Source organism: Ambystoma mexicanum, chromosome 6q (assembly GCF_040938575.1).
Source record: "Ambystoma mexicanum isolate Mex_15411 chromosome 6q, UKY_AmexF1_1, whole genome shotgun sequence".
Taxonomy (NCBI): domain Eukaryota; kingdom Metazoa; phylum Chordata; class Amphibia; order Caudata; family Ambystomatidae; genus Ambystoma; species Ambystoma mexicanum.
The window spans coordinates 1,174,314,648-1,174,342,633 of NC_090937.1; the positions used below are offsets into that span (position 1 = coordinate 1,174,314,648).

The window sequence follows — 27,986 nt, forward strand, 5'->3', positions numbered from 1 at the left end:
CAAGGAGGGAGTCACGGATCCTAGAGGTTTTTTTTTTGCCACAGGTCATGGGATTAGAGCACGGACGAGGGCCTCCTTGAGATCAGGAAAGGGGAGCAGGGCTTCACCGTGATATTGCTGCAGGCAATGCTAGTCAGCTGTAATGGTCATCCTTTGGTCTTTAGCAGGCTTCACTTCTTTGTAGGGATCTTGGCTCCAACAATGATCTGAGGAATATCTGCAGGAGTCCTCTTTTTATGTAAGATTTGGACTGTAGTCTGTACCCGTGATAAGGATCTGCACCATTCATACCTGCGGAGGCGGCCTAATCATGAGCCGTCACTGGCCAAACGTTCTTCCCAGCAAAAGACACACTTTGGACCAGACCGTCCCATCCCCCACATCCGGCCACAGGCACAGACCGCCACTTTGCCTGGAAAAGCATAGGATTTACCAGGGAAAGGGCTTTCCAATAACAGGAGTTCTGGACCACAGAGAGCAAGAAGAAGAAAGCCAAACTGCAAAATGTCCAGAGGACTGGAGAAAATATCACGTAACAGCAATTTTAGAGTAAATATGGCATTATGCAGTGAAATACAAAAGTGCATGAGTAAAAAGTAAAAAACAAGATAGAGAAATAACCACTGCCACCAGCCCTTTGTGGTGGGTGTGAGAACGCGGACACAGTGAGGACCTTCCTACTGGTTATTTATTAAGTATAAGGCCTATCTCTCCCCATTGCTATGTGTGTGTGTGTTCCCTGCCTATGTAAATAACTAAGGTGCACGTCAGAAAGTCTCACATGACTCAGTCCACTGTCTAAAAAGTAGTTCTAACTGACCCTACCACTATTAACCAACTTAAAAAAGATCAGGAGTCTCTTCTTCTCTTCACGATTTCTTTTTAGTAGTCTATTCTAAAATAGTCTCTTGTCACTTCCTGTATCCGTTCTCGACACACTTTCCCATTGTCTTTGGGTCTTTTCTTTAGGGATTGTTCTCCAATGCTCCCTTTTTGGCCTCTTTACTCTTCTCTGATTCAGGTTACTATACACTTTTGAGTTTGGTATCATATATCTTCTTAGCTTTGAAATGCCTTCTTTGGGTCTTGGGGTTCCCACTCTCCTCAGGTCGTTTACTCTGAATATCTTTTACCTTAAGGTGATTCGCTTGGCTTTATTTCACGTTCACAGAATTCTCCTTCTGATATTCTATACTCTTTACCTCTTCAATTATGGGCTATTTGCCCTGCTTCCCAGGGTATTTATTCCCAGGTGGTAGAGATCTCTTTCCACATGAATACCGTCCACTTTATCGACTTTAAATTCAATGTCTCATCAATTCTACTGGGACAAGTTTCTCCTGCTTCATAACGATTCGCTGATGTGGAAACGTCACCGGGACGTGTACTGGCTCAGGTTTGCTTTGTTTGCTCCGCTTCTCTGTCTTCTCGACTCCGCCAGTGTCCCATTCTCGGTCCTCTCGCTCCCCTGGATCAGGTGTGGCTGCTGCTCAACGGATGTCTTGCTATTTCCTCATTGTGGTTTCAGGATCGTTGGATGGGTGCACTGTCCGCCACGAAAGGGTTGTGGTCACGTTGTCTAATCGCACAGTCATTCTTGAGGGTGGCTGACTCGCTTGCTCCTCTGCAATTCTGCAAGAGCAAACCTCTGGTTTCAGAACCATGGTTAGATGACATGCTAAAAACTCAGAGCCCAAAAAAATACCAGTTAGAACGCAGATGGCAGTCTCCATATACACTGGCGGATAGACTCTTGTTTAAGCAGAGCCCTAAGGCCTACCATCAGACACTAAGGGTCTTAAATCTGCAGCTCCATCTGATGCAATCCCCCTAGATTTACTACAGGAGATTATAGACCCTATTGCCCCCTGTCTGTGTAGAGCTATTAATCAATCCTGCTCGACTGGCCTCATTCCAGCAGACCTGAAGCAATCCTGGGTTATTCCTTTACTTAAAAAGCCCTCTCTCGATACTTCCATTCTGGCTAATTTTCATCCTATTTCTTTGCTCCCATTCCTGATGAAACTCCTTGAACCCTTGATTTTCCCACGTCTGACATCTTTTCTGGAGCACTCCCACTTTCTGGACACGTTTCAGTTAGGTTGTCATCCAGGCCATGGCACAGAAAGGTTTCTTGTATCAGTTGTAGATTACTTGACCAGACTGGTAGACCAGGGATGGACGGGGCCCTGATTCTCTTCGACCTTTAAGCAGCTTTTGATACCATGGATCATCCCACCCTACTTCCCTCTCCCTCTCCCAAGCCGGCCTTTCGGGTCAGGTGCTTGCTTGGTTTACATAATTTCTGACTGTTAGATCACAAATTCTTTCTCTTGTGTCTTTTTTTTCTTTCTTGTGTTCACAACCTTGTCCGTGGTGTTCCTCAGGGCTCTGCCTTGTCCCACGCACTTTTTAATATCGTCATTCGGCCCCTCGTGCTCCTTATCCAATCTCAAAGCTTCCGATTATACTCGTACGCTGATGGCACACAAATGATCATCTGGCTAAATCTTGCCAAGCCTGATACTGCATCTCGGTTTCGGGGGTTGGTTGGTGGCGGTGAGTAATCTACGGGGAGCATCTGGCCCTCCTCTTTCCCACTTCCCTTTTTTTCATCTGCGATCCTGTCATTCTGGTCCCTGTATTCTGGCCCTCTGAGCTTGGCCCATGTCCATCTCCTGTCTCCTCTGTTGGGAATCTGGGATTTAGGTTCTCAGTCTTTCTCAACTGAAGTACAAGTCAGTTCTATATGCAAATCTGGCTATTTTCAGCTTAGGGTACTTTAAAAAAGTTGTACATTTTCTCCCGGAGAAGCTACGCCCTTTGGTGGTGTCCTCCCTGGTATTGAGCTGGCTTGATTATTGCAATACTTTGTTCCTGCTCAACCGGCCTAGATCATCCATTGGCTTCAGCTGTTAAAGAATTCTGCAGCTCGGATAGCCACTAGCACTATCTATGGGGCACACATTTCACCTGTTCTGTGGTGCCTACATTGGCTGCCAGTTCAGAAACAAATTGTATAGTCCAGCGAGCTTTTGATGGAGTGGGGCCTGAATTCCTTCAGGATAAGTTTCAACATTACCAGCCCAGTCAAATCTTTAAGATTTGAGAATGGCCGACTATTGGTTAATCCCCGGTTTCAGCGTACTAGAGTAGGTAGCTGCTCATTTTCGATCGCAGCGGTCAAAATATTGAACACCCTACCTTTTTCCGTGCCAGCTACCACTGACCACCTTGCCTGCGCAGGCCCCTAAAAACCTTCCTGTTCTAAACCCTTCCGTTTACTGCTGTCCCCCCAGCGCCATGATGCTTTTAGCAAACGTGCGCTTTATAAAAACCCATAACATAACGCTACCACTGGAATTTGGATTCCCATCTCCTTGGCTTCTCACTGCGTATAAATCCTGGGCCTCGAGCATTTCGTTCTCGCGTTCAGGCCAATTCTGAAAGTCACAGGCTCTGCCACTCTCCTCGGCTCGGCCTCTCACATGTGTGATGCCGTAAGGGGCTTCCCCTGCTTGCACTCTCTGCTCTCTCTGGACTTCGCCGCTCCTCGACATGTGATGATTACTCTTCAGTCTACTCATTGCGGTTATATGGAGGTCTCATTAAAGAGACAGATCCTCTTTCTTGTTCGCAAATGTATATTTTAGTTTTGTCTTTAGTGTTCTTCATATCTGGCAGTCCCATATATGCCACTTTGAAAAATGCTTAGGGAGGTACTCACCGGAACAGGAGTCCTTGTCCCCTAGGAGGGAGTCTCTCTCAGTAAGTTCCCATTTGCACAGACCCCTAGGGAGGGTCTTGCTAAGTGGGCTCACCTCGCTAGGCTCAAAAGGGGGGAGGCTCCCCCATCAGGAGAAGGGATGAATTCCCTCTGTCACACCATGCTGAGCACACTGTAAATGTAACTACAAAGTTATAAAAGGAAATGTTCTAGGGATCCAACATATCCTAACTGCACTTCACTTGGGGGATGTGTACAGCTTTAAAAAAAAAAAAAAAAACAAGAAATCAACTAAGAAAGACAGTCTCCCAGTACTAAGTCTTGTGGTCTGAACAGTTTCCCCAAAAGAGTTATTGAAAACACCAGGGAAGCAAAGCTGATGTCATGATGCCTACCCCCGGAGCATCAGGCCAGGCCCAGCACCCCCGGAAGCAGGCATCATGCCCTCGGGTAAAAGCCCAGTAGCCCCTTATAGGGACTCTTTGGACTCAGTCCTGGCGCCTTTGGCGCCAGGCTCATAAAGGGAGGTGTTTTGTGCACTTACCTGATGCAGACCATGCTGCACGCTTCAGGCCTCCCTGAGACCTGAAAGGGACTATTTTTTCATAGGGACTATTTTTTCACTCGGGCGTGGCCAGGGAAGGATACATACCTAGTTGGGGAAGGATACATACCTGGGACGACTTTGGAGGCTATTTAAGCCACGCCCAGACAGCAGCTCATGCTTCGCGTTGTTCTGCTTCCTGCAGCTTAACGCTCACCGTGTCTGCTCCTGCACTACAGCCACGCCCGTCTTGAACCTGGAAGACCTGCAAGGAAGGAAGAGAAGAGAAAGGTGAAAACCAAGGATTATTTCAAGCTTCTTACCTGCATCCGGAATCTTCTCGCCAGCATCCCTGAAGGAAGACTTCAATTTAAAAGCATCGCGTTGCTCGCTGCAGCGCCACGCTTCACTCACCTGTCCTGTCCTCGAGACATCTCCCGGCTCCATCGCGGCTGTCAGCATCGGACGCCACATCTATGCACCTAGGGGAGAGAGGAAGAAACAAAAGGTGAGCAGAAGGACACACAGAAGGAAAGCCTGATTAACAGCCATAATACTTACCGACTTTTCTTCCACATTTCGGGTCGGCGCCGCCCCGTTGGCAGGTACCGTACCCCGGCCCCTATGGGGAAAGGACTAGAGACATTTCAGAGGAATAAGGACATCTAGAGGGATTGCCCTCATTACTACTCTCCTCGGCAGGTTAACCCCTCGACGCATCGCCTTCATTCTGCACCTGAAATAAAGGACAGATCACAGGTGAGAAAGACAGCATAAAGGGGGCCTCACTTGAACTTTGAACTTTCATACTTACGGCTCATCGCTCAGGAAAGTCAAGTGGATTTTGCCAGCGCCATTCTGAAAACCAGTGAAGTAACTGGACGAACGCACGCCCCTGCACCAGAAGCAGGATGGAGAGTTCAACCTTCCAAACCATAAGGAGAGCTTAAACCGGGTTTGGAGGAATAGAGAGGAACGGAGGGGCGAAGGGGGGAGCTAGCGCACCATTCTGCAGACTGTTAATCCCCTTTCTCATCTGCAGAAGGATATTCCTACGGGCCAAGGAAGCACGATTTGGAGGTCCTGTCCAATCGGTGTTCCGGGTCCTGCGCATCACGCTAGAAGAGGCCGCAGTAATCCAGACTAGATCAGCGCCCCCGTGGGAACCAGGTGGTCGTTACAGCTGATGCTTTACTTACCTCTAAAATGCCAACAATAGCAAAAATAAAGGGTGTACCATAGAGGTCTATGGGAGGAAAGCAGCAAAATAAAAATCTACATAAAAACAAATATGGCAACAAAATTTGCATTTTTCAATGCAGTACATTTTAGAATATTAATAGCTTTAATGAGCAAACTTCCAAATGGCATCAAAAGGACAAGTAATGAGTTTGAGTTAACTGGGGTCCTGCTCGCTTTTCTGGGGATAACCCACAAACAAGAAAATACACTAAGCAAATATGACTGGGGTCGAATGTTGCTAGAAGTTGCTTCGGGACAGTCTACTAATTCCATTATTTTTTTATTTTTTAAAAATTTTATTTGTATAGCGCAAACCTGGCCCGGAGGCTACCGGGCGCGTATCTTGAGACAGTGGTTACATAACAATATGACAATGCATAGTACATTTACACATTCGCGTAGGAGCACATTGCAGATTAGACAACGAATACATAAATAAACATGTTTATCTTAGTGACTCTTGGTCGTCGGCGGAGACAAGCCAAAGTTTAGCTTTGTGTTTGAATGAGTTCAGGGAGGGCAGATTGCTAATGGCGAGCGGCACAGAGTTCCACAATTTGGCTGCCAGAACTGGGAAGCTGGCACCACCGGCTGTTTGGAGCTTGAATCTCGGGATCTGTAGGCTCTGGCTAGAGGCAGACCTTAGTGAGCGAGGTGGGATATAGTGGGTGAACCAGGACGATAGATAGCTGGGGGCCAGATTATTCAAGCATTTGTAAGTCAGGGCAAGAGATTTTAGTGAGATCCTTTGGGAGACTGACAGCCAGTGCAGGTTCTTCCTAGTTTCAGAGATATGGGCTGATCTAGGGATGTTGAGGGCTGCTCTGATGGCGTTGTTTTGTATGATCTGGAGTTTGTCAAGGTTGCATTGGTTGGTGCCTTGGTACAGTGCATTACAGTATTCAAGTTTGGACATGACCAAAGTCCTAGCAAAGGTTGTGCGGTTCTGGGTAGAGAGAAAAGGGCGACATGCTGTGATCAGCTTGCATGTGTAGGCAGAGGCGGCTGCAACTGCATTTGTTTGTCTTTGAAGGGATAGAGTGGAGTCCAGGTATATTCCGAGAGTTTTAGAATCTTTGGAAACTTTTATGGAGTTTCCGTCGATATTGAAGGAGCTGAACATAGGGTTCAGCTTGTTAAGTCTTTGCTGTGTCCCAAGGATGAGTTACATGCCATCTGGAGTAAAAACCAACTCGTTTGCACATGTCAGGGTTCACTCCCAAAAAACTTATCCAAATTCTGACATTCTTGTTAGGTACACCTCTAACCACATAACTTGTGTTTTCCGTGACTGCACAGCAGTTTCATTTTTGCCAACCAACCATCCAACATTGGTTTAATGTCACTTTTTCATTTGAGGAAAATAATTCCCTCATTAACAGCCTTTGTCACAAATTATCCTGATCCCAGTAAATATCCATCTGACAGTAGTTCCAAAGATTCCTCCATAGTGGAGTGTTGTTAATTTTGAGCTTAATATAAAATCTCTTGCTCCTTCTGAACATAACTGAAATGAGACACTAGGTTAACGGACCTCATTGTGTGAGTTGTTTATAATTGTGGTAAGTATCTTACACATAATGGGCTTTGAAACTGATGTGATGCTGCTTACATGTAAAATATACTTGCCAACTTGGTTTCACTAATTGTTTGGTAGGTGTATCTCAGTCGGTTAGTATGAAGCATGCACTGATCATGGATGAAGTGGACGGGATGGCAGGCAACGAAGACCGTGGAGGCATGCAGGTACAATTATTTTCTACAAGATGCACATTAGTTACGTGTAGGCCTCAAACCACTAGTTATAATTCTTGCCTATCTTTTAAAAAAAATGTTTAAAAAGCTTGTTGCGTTATATAACTTAGCACATTTAGACCAAGGCCAGCAGATGAGGAGTGGATGGCATGTCAGTTTTGTAACCTCCAACTATTGGGAAAAGCCATGTGCAAAGCTTTTTGAGCCTAGCAGAGAGGCGTCCACTGCAAAGGACGGATTGTAGGAAGTCCACAAAATGTCTGGCCACAGCAATAGAGTGAAATCCTAAAAAAACATTAAGGCTAATATAGAAGGGAGCTGACCTTGAGTGAGCAGTGGTAGCTAAATGACTCTTTCGTTGATTAACTTGTGGCTATGGGATGCAGAAACAGCTGTGCCACTATTAGTGACGAGTGTCGAAGCAGACCGGTACAAGGCACACACTGCAGTGCTAAACCATCGTCTTCGTCGTCTTCCTCCACGGAGTCACCTCCAGTTGTCTTTCCAAGGAGGACAAGATCCTCAAGTCCTTGGGCAAGCGCTGTTATTGCATCTCAGGACTGCATCTGAGGCAAGCCAATGCATACACCTTCTTGGCTGCGGCTAACCAGAATCTGTGGCGGGAGCTCTGGGAATTTCTGCCTGCCCTTCCTTCGGACAAACAAGCCTCCTTCAAGGCCGGTCTGGCAGATGCCCGGGCCATTGTGCAGGACCTCATGGAGTCTTCAGTCTCCAACATCGACACAACCAGCAGAGGGTTGTGCCTTGGTGTCAAGATGAGGACGACGACGTGGATGCACGCCACTTTCATCTGACGTGCAAGTGCAGGTCCTGGATCTGCCCTTCGAGGGCGTGGACTTTTTTCGTTCGTCAACCGATGACTAGTTGACGAAGAAGAAAACCTCCACTCAAACTGCCAAATCCTTGGCCATCCTGACAAAGCCAGGACATAAATCCTTCCCTCAGTCTAAGGGCAGGACTGTGTAGACACCCTGCGCTTTCTCCGGCTTCAAGGGGTTTCGGGACTGCGATACACAGAGGCCCGACGGGTCGCCCAGCGACAACAGGAGGAAGCAGCAAAGGACTTTGCACAGGTTTTTCCGCTCCCGCCTCTGAATCCAAGAAGCAGTGACGTCAAGATCGAGGAACACACCTCGCCTGTGGGGGGGGTTCCATCTGGCTCTTTTCCAGGACACCTGGAAGCATCTTTTTCAACAACCTGTGGATCCATGGGCTTCAGTCTTCCTCTACCTTTCCCTCTACCATCCTGTCCTCCACTCCGTCAGATTGGATCCCCAGCTCTTTTTTTACAGGAGGTCCTCTCGCTCTTGGAGCTGCAGGCGATGGAACCGGTTGCTCTTTCTGACAGGAGCTCCAGGTACTACTCCAGGATTTTTGCAGAACCCAAGAACAGCCAGGCTGGCCTGAGGGTAGTCCTGGACCTGTCATTTCTGAGTCTGTCTTTACAGCTGGAACACTTCAAGATTATTACTCCTGCACACATAGCTGAGTCTCTGTGTGCAGGTGACTGGATGTGTTCCCTGGACTTCAAGGATGTGCATGTACCCATCTACCAACCGCATCCGACGTTTCTGCGGTTCACGATTATGTCCTACCATTTTCAGTACAAGGTGTGCTGCCCTTAGGCCTGAACCTGGCCCCTCATGTCTTCACAAAGTTGATGAACGCAGTTGCACGTCTTCTCCTCTTGGAGGGCCATCATCTATACCCCTATTTGGACAACTGTCTGGTGAGAGCGGTGACACCCGGGCGGGGGTGGTGCACTCCTGCCAGAGATTGGCGGATGTCCTGCATCAGCTGAGGTTCTCACTCAACCAGAAGAAGTCGGTTGTGCCCATCCCAGGATCTTGTCTTCCATGTGGTGCATTGGAACACAACCGTTCAGCAGGTGTTCGCCATGCCCGAGTGGCTCCTTTCCCTCTGCGAGGTTTGCTTAGCTTGAAAACTGAATGGTGTTAGTTGATTGTCTAGTGCTGCTTGCGCTTTTATTTTAAACTTCCAATTGCTGCTAACTCGTTTAGGGTGAGTTTAAAAATATTCGTTTTTACCATTCTACCGTTATAGCTGCTGCTCAGCTCTCCTTATTCAGACAGTTTTTATTGCCACTCGCTGCTTTATTTTCTATCTTGTTTAACAACTCTGGCGGGTACAACTACAACTCCCATCTGTTTTGTAGTTCTGGGGGAAATACTTATTTGATGTTCAGGTACTTGAGCGGTGGGGAATGAGGGACCAGCCGGCCTGTGTCAGTCCTTGGGGTCTGTGCTACTATGCTCCATACTGTCCTTCCATCCTGCATGTCGGATGATTTGAGGAATTCACCCTTCGCAACATGCATCCATTGGAAGCAATAGAACTTGCTCGAAGCCAAATTGTCAAGAATACACCTGATGTTTAATACACTCCTGAGGCACTCCAAGTATATGGAGACTTTAAAACGCCTCATTCCTACACCCACAGATATGTCCCCTGTGGTACAATCACCCAATACCGGGACGAGACCTGTATTCATTAGTCTCCCTGTTGTGGAAAATATTCACACTAACCCTATAGAGATTATACCGATAGTAGGGAAACTGGTAGTGGAGACTAACAGTATGCTCTCTACCCATTGCCCTTTGAATATTGCTCTGCTTAATACACGCTCTCTTGTTAAAAATAGCAGATGTTATTGTGATCCAAAATCTTGACATCATCTGCCTTACCAAATCTTGGCTTTCCGATACTACCAATTATACTGCTTCTTTGGCTGTACTTTCAGCTTTTAGATCTTTTAGGACAGACGACCAAAATGGGAAAGGAGGGGGTATGGACATTATCCTCAAAGATACCTTTGACACATTTACTCAAACTACATCACCCTTGGATGAATGTCAATATACGTTAATCAAAATAAAGGTTAATTGCAACAACACGATGGGAATACTTAACTTACACAGACCGCCTATGTCCACACCCCTATTTGAAGAACAGCTATGGTCGCTTATTGGAGATTTTATTAAACCCTCCTCTCACCTTTTAATACTGTGATTTTAACCATTGGGCTTATAACAACGACCATGTGGCCCATTTGTTTCTTGATTCCTTGGTAGCCATTGGACTTACCCAATGGATTAAAGCTCCTACCCACGGACTGGGTTCTTACCTTTAACCTGAATATAAGTTTACCAGATATATCGGCTTGCCTTTGGTCTGATCACTTCCTGATCTCCTTTTTGCTTGTACCTCCAGGTTAGCTAGCCAAAATTAATACAATACCACTCTGAGAATTTCTACTAAAGTTAGAAATATTTATAAGATCTCCTTTGAAACCTTCAGTAATACTATTCACTCCTTGATTGATAATTGTACTTACTTGGGTGAGGTTTGTTCCTGCACCAATCCATTTTTAGACCTCACAACTCGAGCTATTGATGCCCCGGCTCCAGTTGTGACTAAAGGGAGTAAACCTGAAAATGTAGGTGAAACCTTGTTTACTGATACTACCCTTGAACTGAGCAGAACAGAGGTGAGCTGAAAGAGCTTGGCGCAAATTGCTTTGCCAGACCGACTCTCTCAGCATATCATATGGCAGCTCCCAATTATAAGATCTCTATTGTCTCTGCTAAAAATGCTCACTTTGAAGAAAGAATTAGCTCTGCCAAATCATGTAAGAAATAACATTTCTCCATCCTTAAGGGGTTTGAGCGTAAAATCAGTACGTATCCTGCTATGAAAAGTGACGCCTGCTGTATGGAATTCCAACGAGGCTTCACTTTAAAACTTAACGCACACCGAGCCAAGATTATAGCTCATGGTTCTGATCCAACCGTAATTGTTCCGGATAATAGTAATCCTGAGAGGCCATGCTTAGTTTCGTGACATCTCTGAAAAATACCTTATATATTTGGTTTGCGATCTCAAACCATCTTGTTGCCCATGTGATGTTTGTCCAGCCAGCACTATAAAGATGCCATTCATTGTCTGGCTCCCTTTAGCACTAAGATTGTTAATATTTCCTTCTTGTCATCAGTAGTGCCATTCTCTCTCAAAAATGTATGGATCATCCCAATCTTAAAAAATGAAACATTATATCCGAGTATTGTGAATAATTTTCACCCCATTACAAAAGTTCCTTTCTTGTTGAAGATCTTAGATGGGGCAGCATATTTGCAGTTTCAGAACTATGTTGAGGAATCTAACCTCATGGGTCCCCTGCAGTCGGAACTTCATGCCAAACATGGTACCGAGACTGCCATGTGAGACCTCAGAGCTGATCTAACCCATATTGTGGATTTGGGACGGATAGCCCTACTTATGCTGCATGATCTCTCGGCGGCTTTTGAGCCTGTTCCTTAAGAGAATAGAAAAATAGCTAATTGTTCGAAACCTGCTCTCTTGGCTGGCTTCCTTCTTAAGAACTAGATCAGCAATAGTGGCTATGGGAGAATTTTACTCTGCACCTGAGATACTTCTTTGTGGAGTTTCGCATGGAGCTAGCTTCTCGCCTGCCCTTAATTTATACACCCGCCCTCTCTTCAACCTCCTGGATGATCAAGGCATTATATACACAAACTATGCTGATGACACCCAGGTGGTCCTAGAACTGATGGGTGATAATGAAAGGGATTGTTGTGTTATTGGTCAGACCTACTATATTAAACAGTGGATGAATGTGAACTCCCTTGCCTTAAATGGGAACAAAACAGAGCTCATGTTGCTGGGCACTAGCAAACGCCTAGCTAAACTTGAGGCTAAATACGACCAATTATCATCTCAGACTGTGTCATTAAAACAAGCCAATGGGTGAAAACTTTGGCCATCGTTCTTGATGCCAACTTCATTATGAAAAAGCATGCTTCTTACATTAAGGCTACTTGCACATACACCACTAAACTCATAAGACAGATTAAGCAATACTTGTCTGATACTAATGTTGCCACACTGCCTACAGCTCTTGTCAATTCTAAAATTTACTATTGCAACATCCTATTTGCTGGTACCTCCAAAAACTACATCAAGACACTGCAGGTTGTTCAAAACAATGCAGTTAGAGCCAGTTTGTGGTATCGCTAGAACCGAATATATATCCCAATCTTGATCTTTGCACTGGCTTCCGGTTAAACACTGAATTACCCATAAAATGTTATCTCTGACATACAAATGCATGTCTAATCAAGTTCCAGGTATTTGGCGAAAATAATTCAGAAGGCTTCTGTTACACGGGCCCTTCGCTCTAATGTTCTGGAAAAGCTTTCTCAACCGAGTTATAAACTACAGAACTTTGGCGCTACTAGCTTTGATGTATGTTCCCCGCTCATCTGGACCTCAATTCCACTTAATCTTAGCCACTTCAAGAAAGCCATCAAAACTTTTCTCTTCAACTCCAAAGATTAAGGTGTTGTAGTTCTCTGCATTGATTCTCTGGTTTGACTTTTTATTTCCCTATAGTCACTTCATCAGTGCGCACAGAGGCCTTAGAGCGTGTTGCATCTTATAAACATTTCATTCACTCATTCAAGGCGGTGGGGCACTTTCTGACCAACTTCACCACCTCGGCATGGTGGTTCCAGCACCTTCTAGGCCTGATGGCCTCCTGTGTGCACACTGTACAGCACGCGCGCCTCCAGATGAGGTGCCTCCAGCTCCACATGGCGGCCATTTGGGATCAGGACACAGGGTCTAAGTCTGGGATCAGGAGACTCGGTCGGACAGGATCTCAATACCACCACTCCTACTACCCGATCTTCGCTGGTGGATGCTGGATGGCAGTGTGTCAGTAGAAGCCCCCTTCGCCCGGCCGGAACATACCCTGATGGTGACGACGGACTCCTCCCTTTCGGCTGGGGGGCTTCTCTAGAGGGCTACGCGATTCATGGCGCATGGTACAGGACAGAAGCCATTCTGCATCAGTCTTTTTGAGCGCAGCGGGCCTGGCATTCAAGGCGTTTTTGCCTCATCAGGGACAGGTCTGTTTTGGTCAGGGCAGACAACTCTACTACAATGTTTTACCTGGACAAGCAGGGTGGCATCCATTCCCCTGCTCTCCGTCGGGAGGTGGTATCAATCTGGGAATGGGCCGTGACAGATGGGATTTGGATTCTGGCGGTCAACCTTCCGGGGACAGCAATGCTGAGGCAGACCAACTGAGCCGCCTGGGGTTCAACACCTACGAGTGGGAGTTGTAGAACAACTCCTTGTTGCACCTGTTCTGTACTTGTTCGCATCTCCCCGGAATGCGAAGTGCCCCCAGTTTAGTTCGTGGGCAGGTCAGGGTTCACTGGGAGACGCCTTCCAGATTTGTTGCCACGTCTGCAGGTGTTAGGCTTTCTTGCCCAACCCCCTGCTCCAACGGACCCTCTGCAAGTTCCAGGCATTATTGGGTTGCAGCCTCATCTCGGTTGCCCCCCACTGGCCTTCGAGACCCTGATTTCAGATCTACTGCTGTTGTGCTCCAGCAGGGGCTTCCTGACGCATCCGGACCGGGCCAAGATGGCACTGGGGGCTTGGTTCCCGAGCAGCTGAGGCTTCAGCATGCTCTATTTTCAGGTCACAACTGGGACATCATTTAACAGGCCAGAAGGCCCTCGACTCAGTCCCAGTATAGGAGCAAATGGACTAGGTTTTGCAATTGGGCTCGTGACAAGGGTCTGGACCTTGTCACCTGTCTTCTGCATGACGTACTGGCTTTTTCAGCACTCCTGGCCTGTTCTGGAGTTCAGGTGGATACTTGTCGCACTTATTTGACGGACTTTGGGGCTTACAAGAATTCCCCTGAGCATGTGTTTTTGGCGGCCAACCCAGTGATTAAGGACCACCTTAAAGGGTTGTCTAGATGTTTTCATTCGGTGCATAGGCTGCACCCGGCCTGGGACCTCAATGTGGTTCTTGCACCTTAGCAGCACAAGCCTTTCGAGCCAACAGCCTCTGTGGACACCCGCTTGGTGACACTTAAGACAGTTTTACTGATGGCTCTCATCTCTGCACACAGGGTTAGTGAGCTGCAGGCGTGTTCTTCGTGCGAGCCCTTCACCACGTTTCACGACAACAAGGTCATCATGCGCACTCACCCGAACTTCTTGCCCAAGTGGTCTCTTTGTTTTATCTGAATCAAGAGATCTGCCTGCCGTTGTTCTTCCTGAACCCACAGTCAGAGGCAGAGAGGGCCCTGCATTCCTTGGACCTCAAGAGAGTCCTCAAGTTTTATCTCTTGGACAAAATCCTTCAGGAAGTCAGAGGCATAATACGTGACTTTTGTGGGCTTCTTCCCCGGCTCTCAGACTTCCAAGTTGTTCATTGCCCATTGGATGGTTCAGACCATTTCGGAGGCGTACATGCCATGGGCAAACCTGTTTCTGATGGGATTCATGACCGTGCGGTCAGAGCCAAGGCAACGACCGTCGGGTTTCAGAGACCTGCTTCTTGGGATGTCATCAGCAAGGTTGCTACTTGGGCCACTCAGACGGCCTACTGTAAGCACTACTCACTGGACACCAGCACCAGGCGCGATGCAGAGTTTGGTCAGGTGGTTCTGCAGAACCTTTTTGCTTCGTCTACGATATGAAGCAGGGTATCACAGCTCCGCCCTATGTTCTTGTTATGTGGAATCACCCACAAGAATGGAGGAAAGGGGACGGGACGTATGAGTAATTGTTACTCACCGTAGTGACTAAAGTACTCATAGGACATAGTCACCTTTCTTCCATACGTCCCAACCACCTTCCCCGCTAGTATGCCGAAGGCTAATATTTAATAAAGCATAGCCAGGCATCTAAGAGTCCGATGTGTTCAAAAGGGACTGCAGTGCTGGGCTTCTGCGGGGCATTCCCACACCTGACTCTGCGCATCTGTGCGCTATACTAAATTTAAAAGGGCAGCTCCATTTTCCTCTGCCAAAGATTCCGGTACCGTCCCAATTTTGAGGGATGCCCACAAGGATGGAGGAAAGGAGCAGTATGGACTATAAGTACTCTAGTCCCTACAGTTAGTAACTTTAATGTATGTCCTATGTTGAAGTTTTTCGAGTAGCTGGCACTGAGTGAAATATCTATCACGATGAGGAATCCGTGGACGAAGAATCCATAGAAAGAACATTACTGGCAAGTAATGTTTCTTTCTAATAAAGCACATTGAACTAGAAACCAGTAGCCTCCGAAAAGGGGTACTTGCTGAGGAGTACTACATGTGGCAGCTCACCTGATTTAAAAAAAGAAACATACGCAACATGCATGAAAGAGAAGCCTCGTTCAGTGAATCATATGCTCATAGAAATCACCACTGGAACCCCGTAGTCAGACACCGGCTGTGAGTCATTAGTTGCACAGATGCAAGAATAGACTTCAAGAGCTCATGCCAGAAAATTAGAAATGTAAGTCAGGGTCTCTGGGGTGGAGCAATTGCAAGCAAGGTGTAAGTTGACGCGTCAAGGACAGATCAACAACAGCCTATGCCAAACATTACAACCCCCCTGAAGTGTTAAATAGTGCTTTGACATATCAGCCAAGTGTATTTTAAACATGTGTTTAAAAGAGAACCAGGAGATCAATAGGCCACTGTTGGAAATGAGAAAACAAATATAAAAACTAAAGGAATGGGTTAATAACTCTGTAAATTCACAGGCCCGAAGAGCGCAAATGAACATCTCTAAAGAAGGCATAAAGATTTTTGAAAGATGGTGCTGTATTGGTGTGAGGATTTAGAAAATCAAAATATTTGTATTTTCGTGATAGGGTTGGCAACTTGCATATAAGCAAATTTCAAGCAACATATGCAGTCAGAGTGATGGTAACAGTGGGTCTTAGGGTAGTAGTTGTTTTTTGGGGGGAGTGTAGGTTGTGGCAACAGCAAGACTAGGCTTAAAGATAAGGGGTGTATCAGTTTTTTACTCGCTAGAAATAAGCATATACTCCCCAAAAATAAAAATAGTGAGTACAAATACACCAACAAAAAATAGGAAACAAACATGTAGCTCCTTATGCTCTTGTTTTCACCCACACAGTGCCATGGATATGTTTGGAACAGTAGTATAGGTAGTAACACAGGGAGAAACTGCTGTTACTGCCTGATCAGAAGAAGTAAATGTGTATCTTTTAATGTTTATAAATATTAACATTCCCGTTTTACAGTTAAAAACTACTTTTACTCACTTATAAAATACTCCCATTGGGAATTGGACTTACATTTCTACTCCCTAAAAAATCATTTAACTCACCACTTTAAAAAATAGGGAGTAAAATACTCCCACTTCAAAACCTCATCTGGAAAATACACTATAAACTAGTAGAGATCCCCAGGAGGACACACTTTAAACAGTTTTACCAGGGTTTGTGACTATCTTAAAACCTATGAGACCTGTCCAAACAAAGCTATGGCATAACATTGAACATCCCGGGAGGATAGCTCAGCGGCAACATGCTCGCCTTGCAAGCAAGACGACACGAAGCAACACAGGTTTGATCCCCGGGTCCGCGTTTAGAAACTTCTGGGTATTTAAGCGTGTTATAAATACGCAACTAAGACAAAAAAAATAACAATTACGCAACCATTCCTGTAACAGCGGAAGTGCTCGTCATAAAAATGCCACAAAGAGCCAAAATAAAATTGAGACGCTGGAATTGGATACAGAATGATGAAAGGCGAAAGAAGTTGACATCTATTCAAGATCTGGGAACGTCGTCACATGGCCTTGACGAAACCCCTAAGTACTTATGTAAATTCCCTTCACAACATCATCGTAATCAATTCATGAGACTGCGCTTCAACCTCTACAAGACCAAAGCAGTTCTAATGATGAGGCGCGACTCTGACACAACTGTCAATCAATGCAGATACTGCAACAATGCAGCAGAGTCGGCCAAACATCTGATAATTGAATGCCCAGCTACCAAAGTCCAAAGGACATTACATCTTGCAAGCTACGCTCCAATAGACAACAACTTAGAACAGTGGTGGAGCTATTTAATCTCTGGAACAAATACACGGCTGACATGTGCAGTGATAAATTATATGGACTACATACTGCCAGAAATCTGATGAGGTTTTGGCCAGACCTACCAAGCAGCAACATGGACTGTAAAGTAAAGGACATATGGAACTATGTAATAAAAAGTTAGTTTTTTTGTAAACTAAACTAAAAATTACAATATATATTTTTTTTTAAAGTAACAGCGCCTCGATGCCCGCGGGCTGCGTGAGCGCTTTAAAAATGCAAATAAATACAAATACAATGTATGTGAAGAATTGAAGGAATGGTGTTCATGTAATGTTGATAATGGAAATTGAAGTTTAAATGAATTAGATTAGTACCAAAACATACGTGGAGTATAATATGTTTAGGGACTTTAAATGAGGGGGTAAATATCATTTGATATATAGGCTGAAGGCTTTTATTATTATTATACATTTCAGTGTTAACGCTTCATAATCAAGTTCGTATAAAACGGTTTTACATCTAATTAAATAAAGATCCGTCATTTTGCTTAAACGGCATGGTGTAGACTCTGCAATAGCTTACTTTGGACTGGTCTCTTACATGTTAATACCGAAAGAAGGCAACTGAAAACAGATTGACATAAATATATTTCTGAGGCTTGTGGATCTGATTAGAATTGCATGCTTTGCATAATCTGACATCTAGTGGTTGGTGCATAGTGTTACATGATTTATTTTCAAGTTTTTGAAGATACATCGACTGGACATGTTTGTAATACTATCCATATAGTGACATGTGCTGCACCCATAATTCTTCACTCGTCTAGGTCCTCCAATTATTTTGTTCCGCCATCGAGGTGGTTGCATTTTGTTCCACTTTTGGGAAATACTGCTCATTACCGAGCGCATATATAAATATAATATATATATATATATATATATATATATATATATATATATATATATATATATATATATATATACATATATATATATATATATATATATATATATATATATATATATATATAATGTGTGTAATAATCCTTTACCATCTTCTACGACCACTCTTGAAGTATCTGTTCGACAGAATCTGCAAACCTCGACATTGTCTTCACAACGCCCTGGATTCCGGTCCCTCACTGACAGCCTTCAACTCTTCAGGCTTCAGCCTACACAGTACACAGTAGGGGGAAAACATTTAGTTCATTTTTAGAGAATGTCCCCACACCTTTCCCCCGTAATACACTTTGTATTACTGTCCCACATCGTTGATAGCGGAGAAAACTCCTTTTAAATTCTGCCCATCTTGTAACAGGATATTTCCCTGGAAGGACACACATGTGTAATCATTGTCTTTTAGAGACCAGCTTGAGACCAAATGTTGAGCGTGTAAGCTCTTCAAACTGAAGACTCTGTAAGATCAAGGCTCGAAGCACTGGGCTGCCTATGTGATGCAAGCTGAGGCATCTGCAGGAGTATCTCGCAGGCGCAAAGGAATCTGAGGCAGAACAGGATAATCCGGCTACATTAGTGACGCCAAGGAGACAATTGATCAGGAAGCATATGCTTCCCAGGTGCCAGTCCCCAGCTTTGAGCGGCAGGCGTCCTGTGCTGTTATGGAGGTTTCCCCTTCGCAACAAGTGCAAACTCGTAAAGCACATACCGCGGCAGCACAGGGGGGCACTGACACCAAAGAAGCACCAACTCTGACATACAAACACACCACGCCCACACTGCACATTTTGATGCATTTGTTGAAAACAAAGGCGGAAGCAGAACTTGTCTCCTCATATGGTGTTTCAGCACCTAGTAAAACCTCTAGGTCCAGTCCTCGGCCCAAGGCACATGTTTAAAAACATAAACCACTGCCGAGTAAAACTGGTTTCGTGACGAAAAATAGCATTGCAGCCACTGAAACATCAGACACATGGGCCAAAATGCACTGTTTCGGTGCCTCTTCAAACACAAAGATCAGAATACACAGGGGCCACCTCACCTTTAGTGGATACACTAAGAAATATAAGGCTCAAATACAGGGTAGTCAAGAGGAAGAGGTACTCTTTTCCCCTCCAAGACGCACCCTCCAGTAGTGCCTGGACCAAGGATAGGTTTGAGGTCACCCTTAACAAGATGGCTTCCTTTATGGAATTCCTAGAGAAACACCCTATAAAACATAAATATATAGTTCATGAGGTGGAAGAACGTCCATCTAAGATACCTAGGTTAGATCCGACAGGTTCTTATGAAGAATACATTATCGAACTAGACGCAGATGAGGAGGATTGTCTTTTTAAATGATGCTGGCACAGACCGTCAGAACTATACAGTCCCATTTCCTGCTGTCACCATTGACCTTATTTCATCCTCACCCATTGATGACCAGCTGCTATACAATGAGCTCCTAAAGAAGTCGGCAGATCTCTCTGAAATGGAGGGACATGTGTCCAAAGAGGGCAATGAGAAGAAACAAGTCCGTCAATACACCCCGTTATTACAATCAGTGAGAAGACAGTTATTTCTATCCCTATCTACTCCAGCACAAACCAGGGCTGTCAATCTGCAGATAGAAAAACGCTCTGAACCAGCACCTTCAGACCCACGCTTTAAGGGGCAGTTAAAACTGGTTTAATTGGTGGTCACTACCACACGCAAAAGGGTGGGCAACCCCTTAGCCACTTCTGAGGCCCCGCCAGACGGAGTAAGGAAGAAGATATACACTCTTGGGGGGGGGGGGGGAGTTGCATAATCAGCTGCCTTTCAAATACCACCCTTATGGCCAGCTTTTATAGAGCGCAGTGGGACCAGGTGCAGGACCTAGTTGGCAGAATTCAAGATCCCCTCTATGGTATCAAATACTTAAAACCATATCTGAAGGCAAACAGACAGCAAGCGCCAAGGGTTAGAGGCCAAACTACTAGCGGTTCGTCTACCCCCACCAAACATTGACTTTCCACTTCACCTCCCCTTCCATGCCACTGGTAGGGGTTGCATTTCACTATTTACCCATATATGGGAGGGGAATAACATCAAACAATTGTATACTATCAACGACAAAGACAGTTACTGCGTGGAATTTCTAGAAGTCCCACGCAATCATCCTCCAACATACAGAAAAATGTCTCAAACACCAACACATTTTCCAGCAAGCAATAGAAGCTCTGCTGCAGAAGGGAGCCATAAAGCTTGTTCCTCCCTTCGAGGTAAGCAAGGGTATTTATTCTGTGTGCTTCCTTGTTCCAAAGACCAAACAAAACGCCTGGTACTCGATCTAAGACCGACAAACACATATGCCAAACCTCAAAAGTTCAGAATGACAACATTTCAAGAGTTCATCCCTTTTCTCGAAGAGGAGACTACATTGCGACACTGGATATGAATGATGCATACTTTCATATTTCAATGCTGCCAGCATATCGAAAGTACCTACGATTCAAAGTGTGTTCCACACACCACTAATTCAAAGTACTTTGCTCTGGGATTACATCAGTCACTCGGGCAAAGGTATTGGGAGTTGTAGCGGCACACTTAAGCAGACAATCAATTTCGGTGTACGCTTATCTGGACGACTGGCTCATAGCAGGAGACACACCCCAGATGTGTCGGCAACATGCGCAGAAGGCAATAGACCTTCTACATCAACTGGGGTTCTCTATCAACAACAAAATTAAGCTTAGTTCCCAGTCAAATAAAGCAGTTTCTAGGGGAAGTAGTTCAAACAAAAGAAGGTTTAGTCTATCTCTCCAACGAGATGGTCCAAACCACTCCTGCTTCAATTTCCATGTTGTGTAGTTGATCGTCAGATAAGTCAGAATGGTGATGCTTCTTCTTGGAATGATGGCATTGTACATCTACATCGTGCCCCATGCAAAGCTACACATGCTTCCAGTACAAGAATGGTTAGCAAACGAATGGTCATGGACGCAGGGCAATTGGGACGATCTACTTCAGGTTTCGCAAACAGTGGTGTTGGCGCTACAGTGGTGGAGAAAGGAGAACTTGTTAAAGGGAAAGCCCTTTGTCAACCTGCCCACACATGTCACAATCACAACAGACTCATCGCTTTCAGGGTTGGGAGCGCATTGCCTCTGCCAGATGGCACACGGCACGTGTTCACAAACAGTAACAAACACAAATCCATATTCTCGAGTTGCTAGCCGTGTACAAGGCACTACAGGCTTTCCAGCATTATCTAGTGGGGAAAATGTATTGGTTATCGCAGACAGCTCAACTACCATGCTCTACATCAACAAACATGGCGGGACGCACTTCTCGAGTCTGTTCACACTAGTAGAGACGATTTGGAAACGGAGCATCCAGAGGAATTTTCCTCTTGTTTCAACATGTTGCAGGGAGACACAACTGCCTAAAAGACACACTAAGCAGAGACACAAGTCAGCCATCATATAACGAATGGGATTTCAATTCGGACATTGTGCAGGACACTTTTTCACAGTGGGGGTTGTCCAGACATGGATCTCTTTGCAACAAGAGAAAATGCAAAGAGCCCCACTTATGCCTTGAGGTTCCCACAGAAGGAGGTGCAGGGGGGGACACACTGGATCAGCTGGTCAAGGACATTTGCATACACTTTCCCCCAGTGCCACTCTTGAACAAGGTAATACACAAGATGCATCAGAAACATCTAGCATTGATGCTAGTTGCTCCAGTGTGGGCACGTAAAACATGGTATTCCCACCTTCTCAGGATGTCCATTTGCCCTGCAATTAATCAAACATGCCCACACATGTCACAGAATCAAGGGGCAACCCTTCATCCACATCCTCAAACAACCAAAGTAGTAGTTTGGCTCCTAAGGTCATAGAGTTCGGCCTTCTTAATTTACCTATCAGCACTGCGACTTTAACATACACAATCTGCTTCAATTGTTAGACTCGGGGCTAGTCTGTCATTCCTTAAAGGTCCATTTGGCTACAATGGATCATCAACAGGTCACCTCCCCTTTGTGCCACAAGGTCCATTTGGCTACACTGTCTGCATACACAACATCACAAAGAAAGGTTTCATGGTGGTAGATTCCAATCAAAGCCTTCATGGAGGGGCTTAAAAGACTATACCCCCAGCCCATTGCAAACCCACCCCCAGGTTGGGATTTAAACGTTGTCCTAAGCAAGCTTGTGAATCTACCTTTTAAGCCTATGCATAAGGAAAGCCTCAAAGATCTCACTTACAAAGCCACTTTCCTCATAGCTTTCACTAACATAAGAAGGGTAAGTGATCTCCAGGCATTATCTTTAATGGAAACCTTTGTCACTATTGATAAGAACAAAGTGGTCTTAAGAACTCATCCACGTTTCGCACCAAAGTTCATTTCAAAATTCCATTTCAATCAATCCATTCAACTGTCACCTTTTTTTTCAGAACTCTCTGGAGAGAGCCCTTCATACACTAGATGTTAGGAGAGCTGTTACGTACTACCTCAGTAAGACAAAGCCAGTCAGTAACAGACCAATTCTTTGTTTCCTTAGGTTCCAGAAGGGAAGGAGACCCTATCTCAAAGGAAGGCATTTTTAAATGTATAGTAAATGTGCACAGCAATGTTGTTAGTTATCCAACCAGGACCTACCATTTACAGCTGGAACACTTACTACATGGGGTACAAGTGCTACATTCGCCTTACCATTGAAGGCAATCTGTAGAGCAGCTACATGTAATTCGGTTCACATCCTTTACTCGGCATTACTGTGTTGATGCACAAGCAAGACAGGACTCAAGTCGGACAGGTGGTGTTAAGAAACGTGTTCATCTCTGTTTCTTCTGACAACACCTTCTTCTCCTGCTCGGTAGTCTATGCGAAGCATGCCATTCTATGCAGAACCACAAGCCTCAGAAGACTAATCTTGCATACCTGTAATACTCTTTCTGATACTTACACACCCTTCTTCCCCTCGTTGGGAGTAGAAAGTAGATAGGCAACATACACTTTTCACTAAACGCGCAATTAGCCAACACTCCATAAACACTTCATGCAACCTCAGGTCAGGACGAAAACAATCTGAGGACCTCGACATGTGAAGGATCATGAGTGCAGTACACGTCACTATAGAGACAGTATCACAAACCTGCCCTGTCGACGACCCTTTTCGAATTTGAAATTAAATCATGTAATACTCTGCACCAACCACTAGATGTCCGCCTATGCAAAGCATGTGAATCAAAGCCAATACAAGCATCAGAAAGACGATTGATTACAGGTATATAATATTTGTCATAAAGGCTGTGCTTTTAGGGGATGAGGCAGCATTCAAGGTTTTCATATATACATTAATCCTATGTCCCGTCCACTTTCCTCCATATTTATGGGCGTCCGTACATGAGGATGGGATGGAGTTATTTTTGAACATTGCAAAAAGGTAGATTCCCCTTTAACAAAAAACTTTTATTTGCACAGCAGTGTGGGCGATGCTATCCCCAGTAACCCCACCCACTGGCAAGACCCTTTAGTTCTTTTGTCCACTATGAAGGGAATGGATGCTCTGCAGTGTGTAGATATTTTCTTTTTCCCTATGCATTTTTTTCTGTTTCTCACCTGGCCCGCCAGAAAAGTTCTTTTATGATAGGTGTTACGGGTTTTGCGTTGTGCCCCTCTTGTGGTAAATATTACATGGTGGCAGACTCCCCCAAACTCTGCCTCTCATGCATGGGACTCGAGCAAAGGTGGCTGAATTAAGCATCATGTCACACTTTCCCCCCAAGCTCTACGCAGACGATTTGGTAGTTGGGAAGAGATCATCAACAGGTCACCTCCCCTTTGTGCCACAAAAGTCATCACTTTCAGGAGAGATTGAGCTTGGGTAAATTATTCGGTACCCCGCTCTGGTTTTTCAGATGGAAGGGATTCAAGTCCTGTTGCTGCTAGCCACAGTGTTACCAGGGTCTGCCATGAGGCCTCCCAGGCTTCTACCATTGCTTGCGCCAGTGGGCCCTCTGATCTGGTACTGGATCAATGTACATAGCTCAGCCATGATTATATAGTATGTGCAGTGGCTTTTAAGTGTTCCACTAACACATCCTCTCCATGTACGGTCCCGCCCGAAAAGAAAGGGAGACATGTTTATGCCTTTAGGAAACGTATTTTCTGATGTTTGTTAATCTGCTTAGAATCACATGCTGTGCATAGGTCCGACATCCAGTGGTCACTGCGGAGTATTGCATTTTGTTTTTCGTAGTCGAAAAGGGACGTCGACAAGGCGTGTCTGAAATACTATCCCTATAGTGACGTGCGTTGTACCCACAATCCCTCACGCGTCGAGGTCCCTCAGATTGTTTTTTTCCGCCCAGCTACTGGTCGCCTTTACGCGGAGCTCCTCGAGAGACATTGCAAATTTCATCTCCTCGACCTTTGGTCGTTTCTCATTAATATTAAACACATAATCCCTCCCTCGACGCAGTTGTGAAGCTGTTCTCCGCCGAGCAAGATCTTCGACGGAGGGTACGAGCGGAGGAAATCCTTTGGCGTTGCCGAACACGTGGCCTGGCCTCGCAGGCCTTATACAGTAGGGAGAGTGGGGTCGTGGGACATCTCTGGTTCTTTCTGAGAATGCCTTTCCTTTTCCCCTTCCTTTCCCTTGGGGTGGTTATCACGATTTATTGCCTCGGCTATGGAGAGGACACCCTTTAGATTTTGCCCGCTTTGCAAAGGCAAATTTACTTGGAAGGACAAGCACTCACGGTGTAACCGCTGCTTGCCCCTCGATCACAAGGAGGAAGGTTGCGCGGCTTGTCGGCTTCTTAAGCCTAAAACTCTAAAAGACTGTAGGGTTAAAAGGTGGGCGGCCTACGCGATGTCGAAGGCCGAAGGTTCACCCGCCGCTGCTACCACCGACAGTGACGAGGAACGCGATAACACGACCTCCGCTACGGAAGTCGTAAACCCCTCTAAAGAGCGCTCGCGCGCTTCGTCGTCTGTCCCCGGCCCCGACGGGCTCGGCTCACGCCCTGCTTATGGGGATGAACACCCCGGCGACATTGACGCACACAAAAACTCACTTAAGCACACAACCCACGGCTCTTCTTCGTCAAAGACAAAGAGAGCATCAGCGCCCAAGGAGACGCAGGTTCCACCGGCGGCCTCCTCGGACCGTTCGGGTTCGAAGCCCCTCTCGCAACCGCTGCCGCGACCAGCGACTGGGCTTTCGGCAAATAAGGGCGCCGCCCCCAAACCATCGGCCGGCGCGCATCAACAAAAGGCGCATGCCGCCGTAGAGCGATCGACACCCGTAGCGTCGAAAACGCAGGCCTCCGCTGACAAACGAGTCGCCGACGACAAACGAGTCGCCGAGAGCTTGGCGAGGATCGCTGTAGCCGACGCCCAGAAGCGTACGCCGAAGGACACGTCGGGCGCTACGCAGAAGTCGAAAGACACGCCGAAAAAGCCCGAAGAAAGGCATGGACTACCCCCTTCAGTCGGGGGGTCACCCAGCACACCTGAAGGCTTTTCGGAAGGCGACGGGACACTTTCCTCGACGCTTTGGGAGAGGTCGAGCCGTTTTCAGCTAGATGACCCTATTTTTCCCCCGCCAAACCACTCAGGAGTACCTCATGAAACCATGGAAAGACTCAACCTCTGTATGGAGAGGATGGAAAAGTTTATTAATACCCAGACCTCTCTAACTCCCAAGAGAACTAGAGAAGGGCCTCAGGAGGACCCCAAGGCCAAAAATCCGAGGCTAGTCAATTCCCAGCAGGACACAGCCTCAGACTTCCATGATGTGTACGACCTCACTGGGGAGGAACAATACTTGGAGGAGGAGGATTTTATAGACGATGAAGAGGGACAGTACCAGGAGGAAGGTCTGGAAGACAGGCCAGACATTATAGGAGAAGGCTTCGGAGTAAACCCAGAAGAAGGACCTTCACACCCCTGGCAATCCCCATCAGTATATTCCGACACTGATGTCCTAAACCTAAATCCTCCGGACAATTCACCGGTTAGGAACACGTCTCCAATTGACGATCAGCCCACTTTCAATGCCCTGTTGCGAAGAGCAGCAGCACATTTCGAACTGGACACTGGGGAGCTCTCTCCAGAATTAGACTTTGTGGAAAGAGTAATTAAAGAGAAACCCCCGGTCAGCCAGACCATTCCCCTCCTCGCTTCAGTGAAGAGAAGAATCATCCCTTCGCTGTCCACTCCCGCATTGATCAGAGGGGTCAATCCAAGAATTGAAAAACTTTTCACTCCTTCACCCTCAGACCCGCTCTACATTAGGGGACATTCCATTCCGGATTCCCTGGTAGTATCTAATACTAGAAAGAGGGCAGGGGTACCACTTTCCACCAGTGAGGCACCCCCTGACAAGGAGGGCAAGAGGCTATATGCCCTTGCTAAAAGAGTAACTTCCTCGGCTGCCTTCTCAGCAAGAATTGCGAACAACAACTCTTTGCTTGCTAGCTATGCAGACGCGCAGTGGGCCAAGCTGCGCAAGGACGCCGAGGAAGCACCGGAGCCATTACGTACACGCCTGCTTTCAACTATTGGCAAAGGAACCCAGGTGAACCAGAGCATTGTAAAGAACTCTCTGGACGCGGCAGAAACAGCGGGACGTTCCCTGGTGCAGGGAATACTCCTAAAACGCCATGTATGGCTGCGCAACTCAGGGTTTAAACCGGAGACACAGGCGTCTTTAATAAATAAACCTGTGGAAGACTCTAACCTCTTCGGAAAAGCGGTGGATGAAGCTCTAGAGATGGCTAAAAGAGTTCGATACTATCAAGACTCTTGACCAAATCTCTAAGCCCACTACCAGACGCGGCTATGGCAACAAACGCTTTTTTCGTGGCCAACAACAACAACAAAGTCAACAACAACAGTACCCTGCCACCAATTACCAGTCCAATAGTGGGCAGTACAGCCAAAGAGGCCAGCGCTGGGGTAAAGGGAGAGGTCGGGGGTCCACCCCCAGAGGCTCCCAAGCCCCCAACAACTCCAAGTGACGCGAAGATTCGCATCCCCTCCCATGCAACACCGGTCGGGGGCCGGATAACATCCTTTCTTCCTGCATGGGAGGGTATAACGTCAGACCGTTGGGTACTTTCCACCGTAGCCCACGGATACTGTATCGAATTCAACAGTTCCCCATCCTACAGACCCCCGAGGGGACGTCGCATGACGCCGGAACATCTTGCCATCCTTCTCCAAGAAGTACAACTACTGCTGGAAAAAGGAGCCATAGAGGTCGTGCCTCTATCTCAGGTAACGGAAGGTATTTATTCAGTGTACTTCCTTGTACCCAAAAAGGATCTAACCATGCACCCTGTATTAGATCTGCGCCCAGCGAACAAGTTTATCAAACCCCAAAAGTTTCGTATGGTAACCTTACAGGAAGTGATCCCACTGCTTTCACCGGGAGATTACATGACAACATTGGACATGAAAGATGCATACTTTCATATTTTAATGTTGCCAGCGCACAGAAAATACCTCAGGTTCATGATAGAAGGCAAACACTACCAGTTCAGAGTGCTACCCTTCGGCATAGCATCAGCACCAAGGGTATTCACGAAGGTGCTGGCAGTGGCAGCGGCCCACCTGCGCAGGTTGTCCATCCCAGTTTACCCTTACCTCGACGACTGGCTCATAAGAGGGGATTCTTACGAAACATGCTTCTCCAATACCCAAAAGACGGTAGACCTTTTATTCCAGTTGGGCTTCTCCATCAACGAAAAGAAGTCCAGTTTAGACCCCAGTCAAAACAAGCAATTCCTAGGGGCTCTAATTCAAACAAGGGACGGCCTCGTCTTCCCCTCCAAAGAGAGGGTCCAAAA

At 46.1% G+C, this 27,986-nt stretch overlaps 1 protein-coding gene across 1 annotated transcript in view; it reads left to right on the plus strand.

Annotated features, from left to right (window-relative positions):
* Window positions 1-27,986, plus strand: part of RFC1 (replication factor C subunit 1) — a 1,503,724-nt gene that overhangs the window by 1,160,173 nt on the left and 315,565 nt on the right. The window contains exon 16 of the mRNA XM_069631787.1: window positions 7,171-7,259. Coding sequence (XP_069487888.1) covers window positions 7,171-7,259 — 89 coding nt within the window. The remainder of the gene's footprint in view (window positions 1-7,170; window positions 7,260-27,986) is intronic.